At 36.3% G+C, this 24,276-nt stretch overlaps 1 protein-coding gene across 6 annotated transcripts in view; it reads right to left on the bottom strand.

Moving 5' to 3' along the window:
* Positions 1-24,276, bottom strand: part of ITSN2 (intersectin 2) — a 123,965-nt gene that overhangs the window by 44,423 nt on the left and 55,266 nt on the right. For 4 of the 6 annotated variants that reach the window (XM_033124600.1, XM_033124603.1, XM_033124599.1 and 1 more), the window contains exons 16-24: positions 21,250-21,389; positions 20,132-20,212; positions 10,236-10,372; positions 7,392-7,528; positions 6,119-6,216; positions 5,525-5,700; positions 5,052-5,196; positions 2,266-2,471; positions 199-263 (exon numbers count right to left, since the gene is read on the bottom strand). In XM_033124600.1, coding sequence (XP_032980491.1) covers positions 199-263; positions 2,266-2,471; positions 5,052-5,196; positions 5,525-5,700; positions 6,119-6,216; positions 7,392-7,528; positions 10,236-10,372; positions 20,132-20,212; positions 21,250-21,389 — 1,185 coding nt within the window. The remainder of the gene's footprint in view (positions 1-198; positions 264-2,265; positions 2,472-5,051; positions 5,197-5,524; positions 5,701-6,118; positions 6,217-7,391; positions 7,529-10,235; positions 10,373-20,131; positions 20,213-21,249; positions 21,390-24,276) is intronic. The other 2 variants (XM_033124602.1, XM_033124604.1) reach the window with 1 other exon arrangement.

Genomic DNA, 24,276 nt, shown 5'->3' with positions numbered 1-24,276 from the left:
TCTAAAAATACCAAGTATTTTCAGCCATGTTTTTTCTATATCTTCAATATTCATTTGGAATAGGCAAGGGGTAGGTTTTCCTAACCTGATTTTAACACTGAAGACACAGAAGCAGGGAGAAAAACAACTGTGGGATGTCAGGTAATTGTCAGTAGCTAATGTGACTCCCATTTAATTTACAAATTGTCAAAAACTCACCTTCTCCCACTGTATAGGCTGCAGAGGTAGGTTTCTTGCTTACAGCTGCATACAAAGCTTCTGGTCTGCCAAATAAACACACAAACAAATAAAGCAACAATAATGAAACAAAAAAGCACATCAACAAGCAAAAAACAAAGGTATCAGATGAATACAACAGGCATTAGCAGTGCATTCATTTAGGGCTTTCTAAATTAATCTAAATATTGTCTCAGTACACAGGCTAACAATATTCTCATACACAACATCCTAGTGGATTAAGAACTGCCTGATTACAAACTTCTAAATTTTTTAATATATTAATTTCAACATGATTTATAAACAGTTTTCCAAATGTGTGATATTTTGCCTTTCTAAAGGAACTTAAAAGACACAAGTACATTGGTAAAGGGGGAGTTATTTGGTAAAGCACTTGTGGGGCATGGCTGAGTTTGGGGAAAAACAAGGGCTATATATAAATTTTATTATTTGTTTAGAGCACATTCAAAAAATATATATATATATATATATATACACATATATATAGCTGATCAACACCAGACAATAAAAAATAATAGAACTTTATTTTTATATTTCAGGACAGGTATAGCTTTAATTTCCTATTTAACCCAGGGAACTTTTAAAAATTCTGGAAGACTGTCGAGTTTAAGAACTAGACATGCGTAGGATATTCCCGGGCTTCCCAGGCCCTGTGAATAATTATACAGTGAGGCAGTTATACAGTGAGGGAAACAGAGTGGAACCTTACTGCTCATGGCAGGAACTGAATGCACTGCCTTGTTTAGGGCTGAATTTTCCATTACTGTAGGTTTTCAAGTTACATGCCTTATCTGTTAGAGAAATTCAGTAATTGAATGAGAAGTTAGAAAAAATGCCCTTTAAAAAGCATTTAAACTTAAGTCTTTGTGAGTAAGTTTTCTTCTCTGTAAAATGTTATGGACTCTAAAGAAGCTAGTTCCTGTAAAGGGGCCAGCACAGTGCCAGCATACACATGTAACTGTTGTCACTGTTCTCAGCACACACTTCTAAATCTAAAACCCGGTATCAGTCTGAAAAGTGAACTTCTGCACTTGAACTAAAAATTAATACACAGAATCTCAGTACTGAAAGGGTTTTTACAGATTATTTAGTGTATTCTTTTTATTGAATCAATTAGAAAATTGAAGAGCAAGTAGGTTATTCCATATTCCATACAGCCTGGCAAAAATAGCAGGATCAGAGCTCAAGCCTCTTGATTTCCAAATACCAGTTCCTTTTCGTTAAATCAGATTGTTTTTCCGTTTAGATCAACTTCCACATAAAACACAAGATAGTTACCTATAGCTATAATAGAATACGTATTTCTTTGTATTAAAGATGTTTAATGACCTGACTCCCCTACAGACTGGGAAATAAAGGCCAGAGACCTTATCTAGTTTTTGCTTTTTGTTCATTTCAAAGTTCATTCATTTGATTGTTCATTCATTTACTCCTCTCCTTATTCACGGAACTAATGATATATCTGAGCAGCTACTATGCATTAAGATTACAGTAGTCATGGAAAAACTGAAAAACAAACAAAGATGTGGATCCCACAGTCTTGGAGCTTATGATCTAATAAGGGATATGGGTAAGAAAGTGAATAACTACAACACAGTTTGTTATGAGCAGTAAGAGAAATGACCTTCAAGGAACTCTGGAGGCCCAGGGACAGAATGCCCCACTCTGGCAAAGGGGAGGCCCTCAGTAAAGATTTATTTAAATATTGATAATTCACAGTAAACAAGGGACAAATGCTGCAAAGGAAATGAAGAGTATCTTTGCTAACGACCTGATGGTACAAAGAACGCAATGGATCCAAAATTTTCAGTACTTTGGAAACTTTAGGAATCTGAAATAACTAGAATAAAAGATATCCTAAAAAGGGTACAAATATCTGAACTATGCTTTTTTTCCACTATAGGAATGACCTGTCTGGTATTCAAACTGAAGCATACACTTTTTATGTTATTGTACAGCCAGTCATACAATGGCTGACTCATTAGTGAAAACAACATCCACACCTCATGTAAACACATAAATGCTTACTCTTCCTGTTTGACTTCACTCCCAGGGATGATTTTGACGTAAGATTTTGGAAACCATCCTCTTCCTCCATGCACCTCCCCAAACCACCAGTTTTCTTGCTGCTCCAAGACGGTAATAATATCATGTTTTGAGAAGTTCAAGTGGTTATCTTTCTTTGCAGTCCAGGAACAAAGGGCCTGTGCTTTTAGGTTTTGTACAACCTGTCCCTGTGAATACAAAACCACAAAATTAGAAACAACAAAACAATGACAACCAAGCTTTTTGTTTCCTTGTACATAACATACCTACTATTCAAACAGCAGACCAGTCTGGTGTGGTGGTAACTTATTACCAATGGTGACTCAAGATAACCTTAAGCTACTGACTTAAAATTATGTATGACAGACAACCATCTGAGTAGTCTTCTGTTAAGGCCTGAACACCTAACATTCAAGGAAACATGTTGGCACTAAGTATCACTGGTATGGAAGGCAAACACTGGGTCCTTCATATATCCCAGCACAAACGAAAAGGGAAAGAGTTACAGCAAGCATTTTCTCTCCTCCAGCTTCCTGCTGTCTCCTCACTGTAGTGGATTCAATTTACTCCACTAGAAACGGAAGTGTGGTTGCCCTCAGCTTCCCTCCACGTTTCTGCTTTCCAAGTCTCTTTTTCGAATTGTTATCCATTCTACTTTCTTTCCCTCCTCCCTCAGAGGAAGGAGAGGTTCTGTTTGGTTGACAAGGCTAACCTCTTTCTCCCTATGCTCTAAATCTTCTATTATGCCCTCCCATTTTCGAAACATATTTTCTAACATCATGAAGGCCCTCTCTTGAATATTCGATCTCTCTACTTTTCTTACCATATTTCCCTGAAAATAAGACCCAACTGGAAAATAAGCCCTAGCATGATTTCTCAGGATGACATTTCCTGAACACAAGCCCTAATGCATCTTTTGGAGCAAAAATTAATATTAAGACCCGGTCTTATTTTCGGGGAAACATGGTACTTCTACTTCCAAATTTCTTAAAGAAAGAACAGTCTTAAACTTGCTTTCCAATTTCACCCCTCGATCCATTCTAATTTAGGTTCTGCACCTATCATACTACTGACCCACTTCTTGACAAGTCATTGATAACATCTAAGTTAAAAGCTTCTCCCAAACTCTTCTTTTCTCTGATCTCTGCGCACTGCTGACATCACACTAAAGCCCTCGTAGTTCCTGAAGCTCTCTCTCTGGTGATTGATGGATTCTCTTTGGTCCAGCCCCTTTCCCCTCCTGTTTTACATGATTTCCCTATATAATCTCATTTATGCCTATGACTTCTCAAATCTGTGTCTTAATGGTAGTTTATCTCCTGAGCTCCAGACTTGTCAATCAAACTGCCTACTGGGCCTTCCCACCAGGATGTCCTTCACACAGACACCTACGTTGCAAGTCTAAACTGTAATCATGTTTAGAACCCAGCAAACCCTCTCCTCCTGCCGCGCCTAGCCAAGACAATGACATCACCACCCTTTCAGTTACTCAAGCTAAAGACCCTGAAGAAGTATCTTTAACTCCAACTTCTTCCTCACTTCCCACATTCAATGGATTGGCAATTTCATGTCAACCCCTAATACTTTTAAAAACTCAATTCTTCTTCTGTACATTTTCATTATTGTGATGGGTTCACCACATCAGCTCTTGTTACTTAGCAATAGCGAAGTATTACAATAGTAATACCCTCCCTTGCCTGGTCTTCTTCCTTTACTTTCTTCCACCAATCTGGCCTCTATACAATAATTGTCAGAGTTATCTTTTTAAAATATGCATTTGGACTCCTCTCTTAAAAACTTTTAGGGGCTTTTTACTGCCAAGTTGCTTAGCATGGTATTAAACGCTTCACAAATAAACCTCACCTTCTAGCTCTAACTTCACTTCTGAACCTTGTCTCCATGAATCCTGTACTCTAGCCACACTATCAGCAATTCTTATTTCCTGCAAAATCCTTGTGTTAACACGCCGCAGTGACTTTCCCCAATTTGCTTTTTCACAGGAATAACTTCCCTTTTCTGTTTGGTGAAATCTTGCTTATTTTCAAAGGTTTTCCTCAAATACCTTGCCCTTAGTGAAGCCTGCTCTAATTCCCACAGATTGAATGAGATGCTCTATCTGCTGGCTACTACTTAAAGCTTTGAGTAGTAGAATACCATTATTACAATACTTTTCGTACTTTACAGTTATTTATTTATATGTCTATCTCATTAGATTATGTATGACTTCTTAATGGCAGGGATTTTTTTCCATTAAATTTCTAGCACATAATAAAATGCCTAGAACCTATGATCATGCAATAACATTTTCTCAGTGAAGGTGAAATCCGTTGAACTCTATTCTGATAAAGTCTGCGATTCCTCTTTAATAATGTTAATGTCATAATGCTTGCAATGGTTACATCTAAACAAGAGGCTAAATATATATAACACAGTTTCTACACATATGACTTATTTAAGAAACAAAACAATCCCCCCCAAGCCCAAAATTCTTCTTACAATAACTACAAATTAAGACTACTATAATAAGATTTGTAAAAATGGTATTTTGAGCTTAGAAATCTTAGCTGCTAGCAACTTGAAACGATGACAATGAATTGTTGAGAAACTTCTAAGTAATGATATAACAATTTCTTCACCTCACATGGGAATAAGAACAAAAAAATAAGTACAAAAATCTTCATTCTATTTTCCACATAAATCATTCTCTATTCTATATAAATCAGGAACAATGTCAAAGAATAATTCACACAAAAATTAAAGATTCGTACCTGTCCATGAATAGGTGACACAGACCCAGGGGACACAGTGCGAGTAAAAGCTGACTTTTTCTGCCACGATGTATTAACAGTTAGGTTTGAGAAAGATACATTTTGATAATCAGTCACCGTTGCTGGTTGATTTGAAGAAAGTGATCTGTAAATATAACACTTTGATATAAATATACTTAATTGTTTAGAATCTAATGAAGTACTACTAAAGTATCAACTTGTATATAATATACATTGTGTTTAAATACAATTGTGGAAAAAAAGAATTCATGAACAAACTACTAGTGTATGTTTTAATTTACTAAATTTCAGTATTAAATTTGGAACAAAAGGTACTTTTAGCGAGTCCAATAGATTATACTTGACTCAGATTATAATATGACTAAGTAGCAGTTTGACATACTCGTAAATACATATTAGGTACTCACACATTTGCAGAGCTATAGAAACTCCATTGTTAGCCAAAAACTTACTCAGAAGAAGTTGAGGTAGCAGATAAAGATACTGAAGGAGGAAGTAAGGCCTTTTTAGGAGACACAGATTTTTCACTTGATGGCATTTTTTCTACATAGTTGCATGGAAACCAGCCAAAATGTCCTTGAAAACTACCATAAAGCCAACCAGGTTCTCCTGTGGTTTTTTCATCAACCTGTGGAAACAAAAAGAAGGGTTAACAGTGGTTAGAAGGCCACACATTTATAATGGAAAGAGATGCAGACTTGAACAGAAGCACTGCAATACTGAGACAGTCACTCTGATAACCCAGAGCTACCAAGTGACTAACGGGTGGGTAGAATATAGTGTGGACATGTGGGCAATGGGATGATGCATGTCCCACTCAGACGGAGCAAGATTTCATCATGCTGCTCAGAATGGCATTCATTTTTAAATTTGTGAATTGTTTATTTCTGGAATTTTCCATTTAATATTTTTGAACCATGGTGAACCATGGGTAACTGAAATCACAGAAAGTAAAACTGCAGATAAGGGGGACTACTATATTATAGAAAGTAATATATTACATTGTATTTAGCTTATTCATGAGAAAAAAAGACTTCGTTTCCTACCTGTATTATATCTCCAGAATTAAAGCTCATCTCATCATGGCTCCTTGCTTCAAAGCGATATAATGCTCTATAATTCACCAAAGCACTAGCTGGCTCACCTTAAGAGAAGATAATTGTCAGTATTTGCTACTTTCATGTATACACATCTTTGCTATGATTCAATGAAAAGCTCTTAAAATCAAAAAGAAAAAACAGAGCATCAAACAGTATAATGAAAATCCATCTGTACATTGTTAGGATTTAAATGTCTTGACTAGGCATAGAGTCAATAATAAAGCAAACAAGGATATTCATCTTAAGTAAAGTTGGAGGCAGTAAAACAAAGAGATAACTTGCAGGGTGTGCAGGGACCTAAGGAAGGGTGTGGGAGTGGTGAAGGCTAAGTTGTGCAAAGTGGAAGGGAAGTAAGCAGCAAGAGGCTTAGTTTGAAATCAATGGTACTGTAATAGCTATGTATGGTGTTTGATGAGTAGTAGACTTGTTGGGGTTACCCCTTTGTGAGGGATGTAAATGTCTAATCATTACGTTGTTTTGTACATCTGAAATTAATAAAAAAAAAGAGGCTTAGTTTGATCTGTGAAGTCAAAACAGGGAAAAAGAGCACAAAAAGGGAGGTCACAAATGAGAAGATTAAATAAACAGGGTTGACTGAAGAAAGATCTATACATTTATCAGTATGGTTCTAACAGAAAATCAGTAGAAGAGCTCACATAAGATTAAAAACAGGTAAGATTAAAAACATTTTGTTCATTTACAGAATAAATGCTTTAGCTTATAAAATTTTCAGCACATTGTATCATCAATAAGTATTTAATGGTTTGTACATCCAATAGAGATATGATAATATTTCAAGTATTTTAGGAATGGAATCTGAGATATATCAAAAACACTGTATGTTCTGAGAAAATTTCAATGTGCAAACACTTAAAATTGTATTGTTTCATTAAAATAAACAGTTTAGTTACGCTGCTTGAATAAAATATTTAAAACTGTTCACTTCAATTATGAAAACCATGTGATGGTCTGCTCATAATTAGTAAAAACTATCTTCTTTTTGCCATGTTGTTTTAAGATTTCTACCCTCAGTCTGTTTTAATAAGCCTACACAGTTCTCATCCAAGTTTAATTTAGAAAAAGGTTTTTTTCTGATTCTAAGATTATCATCTGTTTTAATTTTTCTTCTTATTCTTTTTTTGCCTCTCATCAGAATCTTTATTTTTTCTTGTTGCTGTCTCAGAAAAATTAAATCTTTTATTTTAATCCTTATCCTTACATCGTTTCTCCTCAGCTTTCTGCTCCTGTTCTTGAACTTTTTCTGGTGTTTTTTCTTCCTGGAGTCGCTTTTGTTTTTCTTCTTCCTCCTTTCTAAGATTTTCTCTCCATAAGTTTTCTTTTCCTTGCTTTGCTTTCCTGTACATAAAAAATAATAGTTTGTATAATGTCCTTAATCTTTTTTTTACACAAAATAAATATATTAACAGAAGATCTTGCTCCTGACAAACTGAAGAAATGTTATATATTTCTTACATATTTATACATAATCTTATATAATTAGATATTTGTAATTTATTACATATTATAAATATAGCAAAGAGATATTAGAAGCAGGGTGTGGAGAAACAGTGGGTATTAGGATGATGGGGAAAACCAATTAATTAAGAGAGGAGCCTTGGACAAACAGATGAGCTGGGGAATATGACTGACAATTTCCCACACCCTCAAATTTATTCCTGTCAGCCAACCTCCCAAACCTAAGAAAAAAAGAGGAAAATAATTGAAATGAAACTATTCAGAAAACAAATCTAAAAATTGTATCTAAAGTTCCTTCCCTCCTCTCCCGATACTGCACAGGAACTGCCTTTCAGCTCTTATTCCCATCATCCTACCCAATCCCTGGCTTGGGATTCTCATTGCTGTGGAAATAGAAAATGTTCTGGACAGATTACGTTTTCTATTATCACATCAAAGTCTTTTTCCTTCGTTAGATAACAGCATTTTCCTCCTAGAGGTCCATGCTTCTGTCCATGTCTCTATGATACATGATGAAGTTCCATTTTGGTTTTTAGCTGGTCAATAATCTGTGACCAGACTTAGCTGTTTCAGTGTTAGAACTATGTTCACCATAGTTCTTCCTTGCACATATTTTTTATGATTTGATTCAGAGGCAGAGCTGTCACCACTAAATTTGGCAGCTTTTCCAACTCTTAGCACACACTATCAGGTGAGTGAAGACAGTCGTTGGATGCCCCCCTGGGGTTTGCAGGCATTTATGCCCCACCAAGATAGAAACCCTGGCTTAATTCTATGTTTCTATCCCTATAATTCCTGGAGGAATTTGGAAATCCTGGAGAATTCCAAAAACTGTGGTCCCACTTAGTCATCAACCCTTCCTTCTCATCCCCAAACTGTCTTACTCTTCATAGTTCTGCTTCATTATCCCATGACTAGCTTCCTCTCAACCCGCTGCCAATCCGCCTTCCTTCTATCACTTCACAGAGCGCTTCCTCCATCCCTTTCTGTGACTGACGTCTGGCTCTCTGTTGAGGGCCATGCTTCTCTTGTAATACTTACTTAATTTCAGCCAATATTCCCTTTCCTCCTTTCTCAGTAACTTTCTCTGACACTCTCCCATGCCTGGGATGACCCAATCTAGCCCTTTTTTGAATTCCCATAGTATTATACACACCATTATCAGAATACTTACCACATATTTACTGGGATAAAGAAAAGACTAGAGAGTTAAGAGAATATAAAATTAAAGTTTGGTAAGTTTCTTGTGTATAAGTTAGTGGATGGCAAACTGGTCCAGAACAGGAAGATTCAGAAGCTAGACTCAGAAGCTAGACAAAGGGCAAAAGCTCACAGACTCAGAAGCTAGACAAAGGGCAAAAGGTCCAGACTCAGAAGCTAGACAAAGGGCAAAAGGCCACATCTACCAGGTGAAAACCTATTACCAAAAGCTTGGACAACAGGAGAATATACCTGAGCAAATGGCCAATAAATCAAGATGGAGTATTAAGATCCAGCTCTGGACTGATCTTACATGTGCTTCTGTTCTGATTTCTTCCCTCCACTACAGTAGGATAATGTATGAGGATGATGATTGAAATGAAAATGTGTGTTACTAATTAGGTGTGTTGGCCTAAAAGAATTTGTAAGCAGTGATGAAGAGATATCAAGATACTTGCATGTGTCAAGCGAAAATTCTGACAGTGACTAGCTGTATAGCGATTGCAGAGTTCCCTTGTGTACATGTTAACTAGAAAATAAAAGCCTTCTTAGTTTGAACTTAACTGTACTTTTATATTATTCTAGTATCTCTTGTTAGGGGCCACAAAAGTAGGGGTCTTGGAGTAAAGAGTATTATAGCTATTTGCTTCACTCTCTGAATCTCCTACTAGAATTGCATATGAGGAATCTAGGAGCAAGAGTAGGCCAGAGTCTACCTGCATCACAGACAACAGTGGCCACTCAATAAAAATGTGTCGGAAGTTGCTATTCTGAAGCCATTAAGAAAAGAGTCCTGTTATATGGTAGTGTCTTTCTCGCCTCCCCAGTAACTATTTATTCTTTCATGGACATTACTCATCTACTCCAAGGCAAAGGAATGTTGGTTCATCAATATTTAACTGTACTAATTTCTAACACTAGACAGCTTGGGAGAAACAGAGGAACATATAAGGAACAGGCCCTTGCTGACAGAAAAAAATCACGCAAAACTTCTAAACGAATGGTTCTATGCTTCAAACACCACAACTATCTTACTTCTCCTTGCTATAAATGGAGGCACCTGATGTATCTCAGCGGTACAAAGAGAACTGCACCAACATTGCATTCTATACTCAGTCTTAACATTATTAAGCACTTAGTTTTTATGATCTTTTAGGTCTGACTCCAAAGTCCCTATTTTTCACTAATGAGACATAAAATTGGTTACTGTAAACTAAGTCCCTAAAAGAAGGATTTGAATTTCTAAAATTTAGAACCTTAATTAGCATCTTAGGATGATCCTTTTATTTACACTTTATCCCCCTTAAATTTTCATAGTCAAACTAGTATGGCCAACAAAATTAAAATTCTAATAGAAACAGAATAACACACTTATCAGCTATATTACCTTACAGCCTCATCTTCTAGTTTTTTTTTCTGTATTAGCTCTGATCTTTTTCTTTCAATTTCTTTCAACTTGTCACGTTTGATCTTATAAAGTTGTTCAAGGGCTAACTGCTGTGTATTGTAGCTTTCTCTCAGTTCCTAAGGAGAAAATGAAAATAAGTCAATTATGCCATTGATTTAAATATTTTTCGTTTTATGTAATACGACAAAAATCCTAAAGCAAAACTAAAGATATTGAAAGTTTTTAAAAAATCTAAATGGTTAAAAAATATTGAATACAATATACATTTAAGTCATGTAGCCACCGAGGAAAAATACATGTTAAAGTCATCTACTTTTGTATTAATTCATTTCTAACACAGAATCTTTACAAGCTAATTCTTTAACTTGGTACTTCATTTTCAATAAAAAAAGGCAATCTGTTAAATCAATGGGGAAACAATTTGCTTGTTATAACATTTCAAGAGGAATTTTGTTCAGTCATATTTTTGATGTGTGTAGTTTAATCAAGTTACCCATAACTTTTATCCAACAAGATCTTGAACTAAACACAGAAGCAATTATTAAATAATTTAGTTAAGAACTAAAAATTGTAAAGATAAAATCTACCTAAAACTATGGCTTGCATGAGGCAAAATTAATGAAAACTATTTCAAACAAGAATTGAAATAAACAACTGTTTATTGAGCATCTAGTTCAATGCAAAGTGCTATAACGATTCACAGGGGATCCAATCTAAGGCCGTCTGACTCCCAAATTTACAGTCTTTGTCTTCAAAGAGTTCACAATCTCAAAATAGAGAAAAGTACCAAAAGGTGGGATATAGGCAAGTGCCTTAACAGAAACTTGTGATTATCTTTCTCAGCATTTTCTTTCCCTGTTCTTCTAACAGCACCCTTCTTCCTTTCAGGAAACCAATCCCCCGCTTCTATGTAGCTTTGATGTCTCTGTCAAATTCAGTGCTCTTCCCACTCCCACCCAGGTGTGGTCATTCAATCTGGGCCTAACCAATCACAGCACCTCACCTCCCTGCCAGAATGATCTGTCCAAAGAATAAGCTCATGATCCAAACTGGGCCCAAATTCTTCCCTGGGATTCATATATATCGAAGAGCAGAGAAAGAAGTCTTTCCTTCTCTAAGCTTATTCGTGGGGATAAGGTAACCCTGGAACTGCCCCAGTACCAAGCGATGCCACGAGGGGTAGCAATGTGGTCAACACAGGAAAGAGAAGCAAAGATCAAAGACGGAGGTAGAGGAAGAGGGAGTACTGGGGGAACCAATCTCCAACTCCGTTCCTCAGTGTCTACGAGCTGCCCTGTTCAGCAGCTTTTACTGATGCAGTCAGTGGTCCTACTACTCTTCCAATAATCACTCTCTTTAGCTTAACTATTTTAAGCTGAGTTTCTTTTACTTAGAACCTACAGAACCCTGAAGAAGAGAGTAGAAAAAGGGTGGAGTAAAGAAGAGAAAAAAACCAAAACCCCCACAAAAACCCAAAGTAATCACAAGAAATTTCATGGCAAAGGTTTCTTAGACAGTATGTAGATAGAATGTTTTAACAAAAAATGTTGCGCATCTATGTACACACATAACAAAACTCTAAACCAACCAACCAACCAACCAACCAACCAACCAACCAACCAACCAAAAAAAACCCCAAACTCTAGTTCTTTTTAGAAATAAAATATGTTATAAGTGAAGCCTTTTAAACTTGATTGAAATGGTACATGTGATCTGAAAACAGTGTGGTGTCCAGAGACTATGTCCAAAATGTCTGAGATTAAGACTTGCTACTTAAGCCAGTAACAATACAAATGCTGCATTCACAGCAAAGTTCCACAGATCTCAGCTTCTACAGTTCTCTTTGTTGCACATTTCTCTCAATTCTACTGAAGAAGAATATAGTGGTTACAATCTGTGGAGAAACAGTGTGGTTTAGTGATAAGAACTCGAGGAGCACGGGTCTGGAATAAGACCGCCAAGGTGTGAACCAGGCCCTGTCAAGTGACTAGCTGAGTAAACCTGGAAAGGTTAATTTACCATTTCCTCATCTGTAAAATGGGGTTAATTACAGTGCGTGCCTCATAGTACTGTGAGGACTGAATTGGTTGGTTAATACAGGTCAAGTGCTGACAACAGTGCTGGACACATAGCATGCTTTCAATAAACAGCAGCTGCTATTATTGGCTGAAATCGTTAATGAGGAGAATTACAAGTTTAAAAGGAGAGTAAAAAGGAGCCAAATTAATAACTGATCTTAACATGGCTGCAAGGTTAGCCCTCCAACTTGTCCTTTAAAAGACTGTTCCTGGTCTTCCTTTTTCAGGCCCATTCCTCCGAGTCTGAGTGAATGAGCTTCCTTGTACTCCCCAAGGCATTCTGTGCATTCCTCTATCACAGCCAACGTCTTCTGACTAGATTGCCTACTCCCCTGGAGTTTCTTTCTTGACAACAGGACTGTCATTAAGGTATTCACACCCAAGGGAGAGGCTAGTACAGTGTAGATATTTAACTAGTAGTTATTGGATAAATGAAAATGCATAAACACTAGTCTATGTATATTAACAAGATTTGGAGAAAACCGCAAGGCTTGCCAAAAACATTTCCTCTGCCTGACTACAGTGATCCTAGAAATTCCTATCATTAGACTCACACTTCTGGGTTAAATCTCTGCTTTTAGGAAGTCCTGGCTAAATATATCAGTTAACTGAGAACAAGTGAATGAACAGAACTGTTCTGTTTTAATAGAATGACAGATCATCTTTTTTAGGCTAAGGAAGTTCTCTTCTATTCCTAATGTGCTAATAACTTTTTCATTTTTAAATCATGAATGGATGTTAAATATCATCAAATACTTTTTCTGCATACCATTTTTCTCCTTTAATCTATTTATATGGCAAGTTACAGTAACTATTTTTATGTCAAATCATCTTGCATGGCTAAACAAGATAAATCCAACTTGGCCATTGGTTATAATGGATTATTCTTTTTATAAATTTCTTTATTCGACTTTTTAATATTATTTAGAATTTTTGTCTCTGTTAAATAGGCCTCTGTCTCTGTTAATTCTCATACTGTAATTATCAGATTTTGAGATGATGGCTTTATATGTTAAATTGGGAATATTCCCTCTTTTTCTGTATTTTGAAAGTTTGAATAAGTCTGGAATTACTTATTCCTTCAGTAAAAACTCTGGGCCTAGATTCTCTTTTAGGGAAGATTTTTAAACTACGGATTTAAAATACTTCATGACTATAGAGCTACTTTTTCTTGAGTCAGTTTTGGCAAATTGTAATTCGTTAATTTCACCTATATTTTTAAATTTATGTATGAAATTTGTCATACTATCCTCTTATCTTTTAATGTTTGCAACATATTTAATTATATTTCCTTTTCACTCCTTATTTTCTTTATTTCTACTTTCTTTTTAAAATCAATCTTACCAATGTTTTGTTAACTTTATTAATCTTTAAAAGACTCAAATTTTGGCTTTCTTAATTCTCTGTACTATATGTCTATCTTCTGTTTCATTAATTTCCTTCTACTTTTTTTGCTTTATTATGCTGGTCTTTTACAGTGCAAGTTGAATACTTACCTTACAAATTTTCAGCTTTGCTCTCTTAATATAACCATAATGTCAAATCCTGACTCTCTGGGTTGAATTTCTGCTCTTTCACTTACTAGCTGTGTAACCTTGGGCACTTATATGCACCTAATAACACAGCCTCAAAATCTACTTTTAAAAATCCTCACCAAAATAAAAGAGTCCGAGAAGGCAAATCCACAATGGAAGTGGAAGATTTTATCACACCCATCTCTGGAACTGACAGACAAGTAGGTAAGAAAATCACCAAGTTCAATCTCCTTGTTTTCACTCTGGAGCAGGGGCTCTCAACAGGAATGCCACACACTTTTCAAGGCTTTTTTAAAAAATAGAGTTCAGGGGTCCAGGTACTTGGACGGGAACAAAATTAATCTTCACTTTCACTAATCTCTATCTGAAATATAGCATTTCCTTTAATTCTAAACATAAGCAACAAACCATGGTACTATTAGCTGGATTTGTGGTATTTTTCACCAATGGAAATCACATATATCTTCATATTATAGTACATATAACTTGATATGTACATTATATACATCTTGAGTTCAAAATTACATTATATTATCTGTCACTAGATTTTGTTATTTAATTCATTAATATAGAAACACATAATTACTATATCACTAATTTGTTTTTAAAACTATACTGTGACTCATAATTAATTTTCTTTATAATCTTACATATTTCATTTTATACATTTAAAACATTATTCTGAGAAGGGTTCCAGAGACTTCACTAAACTGTTGAAGAGTCCATGGCACAAAAATGTTTAAGAGCCTCTGCTTTAGAAACAAACATTTACAACCCATGTTGCCCAGCAGCTCTTTAGGTCCACACTTCCTACTATTATTATACCCTACCTTAGATAAAAGAGGTTCTCAAGGAAGACCTCAAATTCTCTGACAGAAGGAAAGGAACACTTCCTTAACCCTTACATTATGGGTTTGGGAAATGTTTTCTCTTACATTTACATAGCTCATCAAAGTTTTTACTTACAATCCAAAGGACTAGTGTTCCTGATCCCCAAATTTACCCCAGATCCTTGGGAGCACAGATTAGGAAGAACCTAACCCACTGGAGTAAGCCACAGCTCTGGTGCTGACGGATTCTACTTGCCCTCTAATGAAAAGTACCTCCCCAATCACTATCTGAAGTCAACAGTGGTGACTTTCCAACACACTAAAGATATTTTGGAGATTCAGGACAACCCCTTTCCTAATAAGTACACCAAAAATATTTGAATAGCTCATAACAATTCACAAAGTACTTCCATATATATGCTATCTTATTTAATCATCATATGACTCTGCAAAGAAAGGAGAGCAAATATTGTCAGCTTATTTTGTAAATGAAGAAAGCAAAATTTGAAGGTTAAGTAACAAATAGTTACACAACTAGCAAGAGCATGAATAAGATCAAAACTCATTTCTTTAGATTCCTAGGCCAGTTCTTTTTTCATTGTACCTCAGTACTAAAGAAAGGATACTGTGTGAATTTCCTTAATGGAATAATGGCCTGTTAAATGTCTCATCTTTGAACCTACCGATTTTGCTATTTGTCTTAGCGTGACTTGAGCAAAAGAGTAAAAATTATCACTGATCTTCTAATGTCTATTACAGCATTCAACGAAACGTAATTTAAGATACTTCTAAATATTATACTTGTTTCACCACAAGTAGCGTAAAGGAGTGATCACTCCAGATGCTCTACTATCCCAAAGGACCACAGAATTAGAACTGAGTACCTATTTATCTTCCTTCAAGACCATTGGGACCAATTCCATTTCACCTGCCAATTGACATAGCCTGTCTTATCATTCTTTATCACCTGAATTCTCATCTCTATAATGTTGCCCCTTGCTCTGACCCAATCCCCGCACCCTTCTTTTCCTCAAACCCCTCCCCTGGAACTTCTTCTTTGTGGTCAGGAAACTCCCACATGTCACATATCTTTTCTGAATGGAAACTCTCTTGCCTATTTGCCTTTTCGGCTCATCCCTCAGGACACTGCTTTTCCTCTATTTGTCTCTCACTTTATTATCACATATTCCATTGAAGTCAGGGTTGGGGGATAACTTTAGTATTTTCCTTGCTCTTTGTTGCCATCTACAGACCATTATTTCTCATCGCTCATACAAACTCTATGTTTTTTAAGACTCATACCACCCCGCAATACTACTCGCCCTCTCCTCTTATTGTTATCTATTGATTATCTGGTCATCACTGATCCTTATCCATTCATCTTTATCATTCTCCAAGTCTTTGACATCCACACAGATGACCCAATCAAAACCTCAAATCTCAGACTGACTAAACAATGACCCATTTCACTCAATTTAATCCATCATTTGCATTATTATACACTGAATCTTGTCATCATCAGAAACTGAACTACTATTGATCAAATATCTCATTCTTCAAACATAAGTTCTTATCCTTCAAGCTTTTCTTATACCTGGTATATCTGTTACTGTAGACAGAAAGAATAGGGCCTCGGGGAGAGAGGGGAAGGTAGGAAAGGAGGAGGTGAAGGGAGACACAAAGGAGGGACGAGATGAGGTCATCCTTAAGAAAAAGTGCAGTTACCAGACCAGCCAGAACTAGGTTTCAGTGGCCGAGAGCGGACTCAGGACGCCATCTTACCAGTTTAGGTGCACTTTTATTATAATGGATTATATTATGAGCTTGCAGTTAGGGAAAATCTCCACCCCCTGTGTGGCAGTTGACACTTCTGACAGAGCCAAATAAGGACAAAAATCCCTCCTCCCAATGGGAAGGAGTGGTCAGCAAGGACCCACCTAGAAATGCCTATAACACCACCCCAGGACTTGAATCTTTCATGCCTTCATTTTAAGTATGATAAATTCCCAAGCCCCACTTTCCTTTGGGGTAGCTGCTCTTCTCCGAGCCCGCCCGCTCTCACCAGCCTAAGAGTAGACTGTCCCTTCTCTAAGAAAACTGCTGCTTGCTTGGCTTATTCAGTGTATCCTTGAATTCTTTCCTGTGACAAACACCAAGAACCCATTTTCTAGTAACACATACATTTCAACAATTTTCCAAACTCATTCAGAGCTCCATTCTGTTGACCCCATCATTCTCTTTTCTCTTCAGCACCCCTTCCTCTCCTCACATCCCTTCCCTTCATGTCTAGTCCATATTTCAGAGTTCATCTTTATCATAATTACTGTCAAGAATTATAACTCCCTGTTCCTCCCTCTTTGGCCATGTCTATTAAAAGCTCAAAACTGTATAAATCTAAGAACCTTCTCGGTGCTTACACCCAAGGAGTTGAACTTTGGTGAAGAAAAACGATACAATTAGGCATGCTGTTTTCAATTTAAATTCACGACCTCCAACTGTAAACAGGCATTCAGCATTGCTCAGCACAGCTCTCTGAAGCTTGTACGCTCCGCTCCACCGAGATGTCTACTTCTCTCTCCTCAAATTTCCTACTCTTCCTTTCATTCTCCTCACTACCAGCTAGTAATCTTGCCTCATTAATCCATCAGACTGGAACTCCCTCATCTTTCCATCTCAAAATCAATATAACTTCTTGCATCTGTACCCATATTGTTCTAGTCTAGTTTGAGTAATTCTATATCCTCAGTCGCCTGGGAAGACTCCTTATAATGGTCCAACTAATTTTAAGTCTTGAAGCTGTAAATTTCCTACTTTCCGCCAACAAATCTGCCTGCATTCACACCCATCTTTTCCCCATGTGTTACACTAGGATTATTCTTTTGATCTAATCCTTCAGTCTATGCTCTGGGTTATCCTAATGTGCTTCCCTAGGGATTTTGTTCTATTGACCATCACTTTATATATTCAGTCTCACTCAACCTCTCTTCAACTGTCTTCCTCCCTTCCTCTCTCTTTATTGTCTCCTTCAAATCTTTCTTTCTCTCTCTTTCCTTTCCTTTTTGCATTTAAAAACATAGCCTTTACATAAAAGAATAATTTACATGGCGTCAGATTATTCCTAAAAATCTGCAATACACGGTTCTCTGCTGTTTTTGACTAATTTAGTTCCCTTTTTTTCATAAACTCTACATACTATTCCTAAATACTGCATATTTTCTGACTGAGAACATTCTAAACCACTCACTCATTCAACAAGTATTTATTATCACTTAGTATGTTCCAGGAACTGTTCTAGGTGCTGGGAATTTGGCAATGAAATATTTGGTTTGAGCCAGGCAGTCGCCATTAAAACAGTAAGTTGGATATGGTTACCTAACCAGATCAATTTTCTCAATTTCCATTCTTCTGTCTTAGTATGTGGAAACTATCCCTTCCCCTTATAGCAATATGCCGCCAAGAAAGTTGATACCACCTCCAAGGGTGGTCCCAATTATTCTTTTCCCCCCCAGCTTTATTGAGGTATAACTGACAAAAAACAATTGTGTGTATTTAAGGTGTACAATTTAATGTTTCAACGTATGTGTACACTGAAATAATCACCACAATTAAGCTAATTAACACAACAATCTCTGCATAGTTACCTCTTCCTCTTTGCCTCCCTCCTTTTTTTTTTTTTTTTTTTTTTGTGTGGTAAGAATGTTAAGCTCTACCCTCTTAGCAAATTTCAAGTATCCAATACAGTATTATTTATTATAGTCACCATGCTGTGTACATTAGATCCCAGAACTTCTTACATAACTGAAACTTGGCATTCTTTGTCCTTCAAGTCTTTCTTACACCAAAGAAAGTTTTCCTTCGACCTCATGCTCTCTTCACTTTCCTCCTAAAGAGGTGTTCACACTCACTTAACCCTTCTTGAACTCCCATGCATTCCTGACTTGCTGTAATCCAACTTCTGCTGACCACGCTAGGGAAATGCCACTTTCAGAAAAGTCTTCAGATGTCTCCTTGTTGAAAATTCCACGGTTATTTTTCACTACTGTGCTAACTGATTGCTTTGTCCCACTTCACCAGGATGACTACAGCAGGCCTCTGTGACACGACATTCAGTCTCCTGGCCACTCGGACTGCATAGGTCTCATCCCCGTTTAGTTTTCTAAATGTCCTTGATGGAAATATCAATAAGCAATGAAAGGCTGGAAGGCAGGAAGCAGAAGGAAGAAAGTAAGCAGGGATAAGAATAATCTGCTGGCCTGTGGAGAATCAAATGCTAACGGAAAGAATGACACTTCCATGTGTGAGTACAGTCCACAAATCATCATCAAATCTCATTTTATAGATGAAGAAACTTCGATTTAAATTTCTGTGCAATCTGTAGCAAAAATTCTAAGACCAGATAACCCAGCCATTCATGTTATAACCACAAAGAAAAGGCTGATGTCATCTTTCCAATTTGCCCAACCTTTGCTTAGGCAACAAATGAGCGCTACTTATGTTCCTGTCTTCACTGAATCTATGTATGCCACTGCCCACTGTTACACATCTTAGTACCGAGTAGAACGCACAGTCGAAATCTACTAGGGTCAGCAAGTGCTAAATACAGAGCACCTTTCTTTAAACTACAGTAAGTCCTCATTCAACGTCATCAATAGGTTCTGTGACTTTAAGTGAAACGATGTATACTGAATCCAATTTTACCACAGGCTAACTGATATAAATAAAAGTTCCTACGTCGTCTCATCGACATTATAACGAAACGACTTGGAACAAAATGACATTATTTGAGGACCTGCTGTATATTAAAACAGGAATACACTAAGTATTTTAAATTATCTGTGTACTATACATGACAAAGTGAACTGTTTATACGTATGATTTAACATTTTTATCTGAAGTTCAAGTATGTCTAAATGTGAGGCCTAGTAATTAGACGTAACAAAGCTGTCCTTGTATTATTGGTTCTTTAATATTTTTCCTTGTAGCAGTATTAGGAAGCAGCCTGGTATATATATGTCATAACCTTGCCCTGGATTTCAGAAAGTAAAAGTTTTATTTTAAATAATGACTTTTAGTGACATGAATAAATGATTTAATCTCATATTTCCTTAGCTTTCCTTTTAATGGAATCAGTAAGCATCCCATCCGTTAACCCAACTCACAGGGATGCTGTAAGGGAACCAGGTAATAGTTCTGAGTGTCTTGCGCTCCTCATGAGAAGGGTTACTCTGGGCAACACTACTGATTTCTGGCATTAGACTCAAACAGGCAGTTAGACAGCAGAGGGATATTCAAGCAAGCAGAAAGAAAAAAGGTCTATATTGTATATGTTATTTCAAACAAAGATACTCAGGGAAATGCAAAGAATAGTCGTTTTTTAAAAAAGAAAACAGTAAAGAAACTAAAAGAAAAGGAGCTAGATATTAGAAAATAACCTTAAGTAAGAGGAAGAGGTTGTTGAGACAGCTTAGCAGAGACAAAAGGCACTGAAGAAGAGAGTCATCCATATTCCCACACTGTAAGATAAGGCAGATAAAAAGCCAATTAAACTATGTACAGATATTTAAAAAAATAATGTAGGGAAGATAACTTGGCTGGCTTGTCAGTCCATCAGTGACAAATTATTTGGTTTTCTTTAAATTTTCTTCCTACAGAATATATGTTTGTATGAAATATATTATTAACATTACACACCTCAAATTTCCCCTCCTTAACTGAAGCCACCATGATCTCTTTTCTTTACCATATTGTTTATTCTATAGTTGGTGTGATGTTATTCTAAATGTCAGCAAGATAAAAATCACATGAAGAGAGAGCTGCCTGAAAAGCTATGTAATACTTTACGTTCAGTTATAAAAGGAATAATTGAGACAACTCCCAAATTTGAATGATGTAACATTAGTTTAGTTTTTAGCTTTTAACATCTTCTTTTATAGGTATGGTTTCAGTATACAACTAATATGGCACAGAATAATAAGCATGCAGTATATGTATGTGTGTGTATATATATATATATGGTGTGTATTTTGGACATCTGCTCTGCCACCGCAGCAAATAATGAATCATGAACTTACTTTTTATGCAAAGTTTATAGTGCTAGATTATTCTTTAGATTTCACTGATTATTGCATTATTGAACAATGGTTAAATAAATTAAATTGTAACAAAGGAACTGAAAAAGAATTTAGTGTGTTGAAAGAGCCTCTATGACCAGGACTATTTTAAATTTTCCTTACCTAAGATCATGCTAGCTGAGATCAGTTCTTTACCACTGACAAAGGCAATTATTCTTAAAATGCATAAATGCCAACAAAAAGAGTCATCAAAAACTGGAAACTATGGTCAATGATATATTTAGTTACATGACACAATGTTTATATCTACAAAGAACATTAAAAACAATCTTGCTATTCTAGTATAGCTTAACGTATAAAATAAATTATGAAAATGTACTACATATAAAAATAACACCTTCAGTTATTCATTCTATTAAATCAAAATAAGGAAGGTAGAAGACAGGTAACTAAAAATGAATGTAATACAAGATAAATACCTTTAGTTGATTGTTAAATGAATCCATTTCTGATAGCTTAGATGCAGTTTCTTTTTCAAGAGCATCTAACTGTTCTTTAAGTCTTTGGCATAATTCTTCTTTTTCCAGGGATTTTTTATGAAGTAAACCCATCCCTAAATCTGAAATACAAACATTAGGCAGTTTACATTTGGTAGAAATGTCATCACCAGTAACTGACAATTACTGTCTGGTCAAATTGGTGTTAACTAGAGAAAGACAAAGCATGTACATGCATCCTGTGGGTCAGCTAGAAACAAAAAACTCAGCGATCATTTCCCCTTTTCAGGTCCTATTCTGGGAAGGTACTCATATGGAAATGTTTGTAAGCATTGTTCTGTACTCTAAAGTACCAGGACATGAAGTGACACTCCACTTGGGGAAGGTGTTTCACCAGTCCTCAGGCTCTCCCTCTGTACACTGGGCATTACGAGGTGATGGATATAAAGCCATTAGTACAGAGTTTGGCCCACAGTAAATAATTAATAGCAGCTACTGTTCAAGTAGCTTTCTATTTATTCTTAGTACTTTCAAGAATAGTCACAGCAGGTATTCAAAAACTAATACTAACTGGGTTATTTAGTAATGTTATTTCAGGAGGTAAGAACGAGAGCTTCTTTTATAATATCTTATATATTCAGGAAGGGATGGAGAAACTAGATGTAATGTAATCTGCATCATTTACAATTAAAATAGCAATCTTACTATCTAAATACATATTTAAAACTTTATTGTACTTAAAATTACAGAAATCTAGTATAAAATTTAAATAAAATGAAGCATATAGAGTAAAAAGTGAAAAAGTCCCCTTCATCTCAACCCTCAGCTTATTCCCCTCATAGGCATTTATTTTTAGATATGTGTATAATCAACATTTCCATGGGGTTTTAATGTGATCACACTGTCTACATTGCTCAGTAACTTGTTTTAAATTTATTAACACCTCTTATCAATCAAGTTCATATAACTCTAGTTCATTCTTTAAAACTGCTCCATGGCATCTACATTATGGTTATTCCATAATTTATGTACCTATTCCCTTTTTGACTGGCATTCAGGTTGTCTCTAATTTTCTACTATTACATAAAAATTCTGCAATAAATATCCTTGTACATACATTTTAGTGCACATATGAAAGCATTTTATAAGGGTAGAAAGTGAAAGAACTGCCACGTAAAAAGATTTGAACACTTTAAATTCTGACAGAAACTGCTAAACTGCCCTTCCAAAGAGCTGTACCAGTATATAATGACACCAAAGCACCTGCTTCTGCATATGCTCAGCAATGCTGAATATTATCAATTGTTTTTCGATTTTGCTAACTGGCAAAAAAATAAACCTTATTTTAATTTGCATTTTCTTGATAACTATTGAAATCAAATAACATCCGTTTACTTGTCTATTGGCTATCATCTTGAATTGCCTCATATCATCCTTGGCCCATTTTTTTTCTTATTGGGTTGTCTTAACTTCTGATTTGTAAAAGCTCCTAATTCTTTTTTTTTCCCCCTTTTTCCACTCCCCCCAGCCCCTCGCCACACATTCCGGTTCAAGCCATTGTTTTCTCAGTTTAGCTGTGTAGGACACAGCTCCCTGACCCATGCTGGTATTATAAGCCTTGCATGAAAACTACCTAGCATGGTGCCTGGCACATGGCTGATAATTTTAAATGGTAACTGTAATGGAGAGAGGAAGTTAAGGGATAAAGGGCACTTTATAAATTCTGAACATAAGTTTCCTATTTTGAACTGGACTATAGGATGGATGGATGGATGAATGGATGGATGGATAGATAGATAGATGACAGATAGATAAATAACAGCTGCATTGGATCACATTCCACGGAGAAAGAGTAGCTCTACCACACCTCTGGTAAGAGGTGTTCTACATTACATTCACAATCCAAATACTAACAATGCCGAGGATGATGATATACTTCCTGCCACTGCACAGAACAGGAGGGCTGGCTTGTCCTGCCCCTGGAATGCCTGTGGAGGGGTGAGGTGGAGCTGATATACTCTGACCAGCCAAGGAAAGAATCATGTACAAGGAAAACTGTCTGGGAAGAGACATGGACAGACCATAGTGGTGGAATTGGGAGACATAATAAGAATTGTTCACAAGAGTGAACGTCTCTGTGCCTGGTATTTCTTTCCTGTAGTCAAGGGCCCTTTACTAGCACAATATTGCCAGCTTCTTTCCACTCCCTTCACTAGGTGGTGAACTCAAGATAATGACCTGGCATACATAGTGTAGCCCTTTGCCATCCCTGCTTTCTTGAGATTGAACTGCCCAGACGAAACCTGCATTCTACTGTTCATGTACTCAATGTTTTACAGGTGCACCTGAACCGCTCACAGATAAGCCACGTTGTCTGGTACCAGCTTTATCAATATGAGGTGACAGTTTGGTCTCTCATATGTCTTGCTCCTTTGCCTTATTTCTCAATTTGTTCAGAACGTTGGCAAAAAAGAGGGATGCTATTAATTGGACCTTCTAAATAGCCAAAAGTGTAATAAAGAGCCCTGGAATGGAAAGACTGACAGATACTCAACATTTAGGATACTTTAGCTAGTTCTAACACAACATTTGAAGATTGTGTTTTCTTTAAATAAACTTTTCTGCTGCATTGTTATTGGGAATGCTATCCAATGTACAGATTTTTTTTGTTTTTTCAGTTTTTTGGTGGAAATTTAATCAAGAAAAACATTACATTCCCACAAATTATCTTAGAATATTTTGTTCCACAGGTGTCAGACGGCCAAGCTGGGAAAATTCTTTATATGAATCACAGAGCCAGTTAATATAAAAGGTGTGGTTGTGTTTAGGCCCATCACTACTACACACCGTCACCCTCTATCGCACAGGTTTGGTCTCATAGTAAAGTCTTCTCCCAAACAGTTCTTTACAATTAGTGCAGAATTTTACCCAAATGCACATACAGCTTTGTGTTAGAGCCAAACCTAGATCTTGTTTAATTGTAGTCTAACATTTTATTTGATTGATATT

Source organism: Rhinolophus ferrumequinum, chromosome 13 (assembly GCF_004115265.2).
Source record: "Rhinolophus ferrumequinum isolate MPI-CBG mRhiFer1 chromosome 13, mRhiFer1_v1.p, whole genome shotgun sequence".
NCBI classification, from domain to species: Eukaryota; Metazoa; Chordata; class Mammalia; order Chiroptera; family Rhinolophidae; genus Rhinolophus; species Rhinolophus ferrumequinum.
Note: the sequence above shows the minus strand (reverse complement) of the source record. Positions and strands in the feature narration are given on the sequence as shown.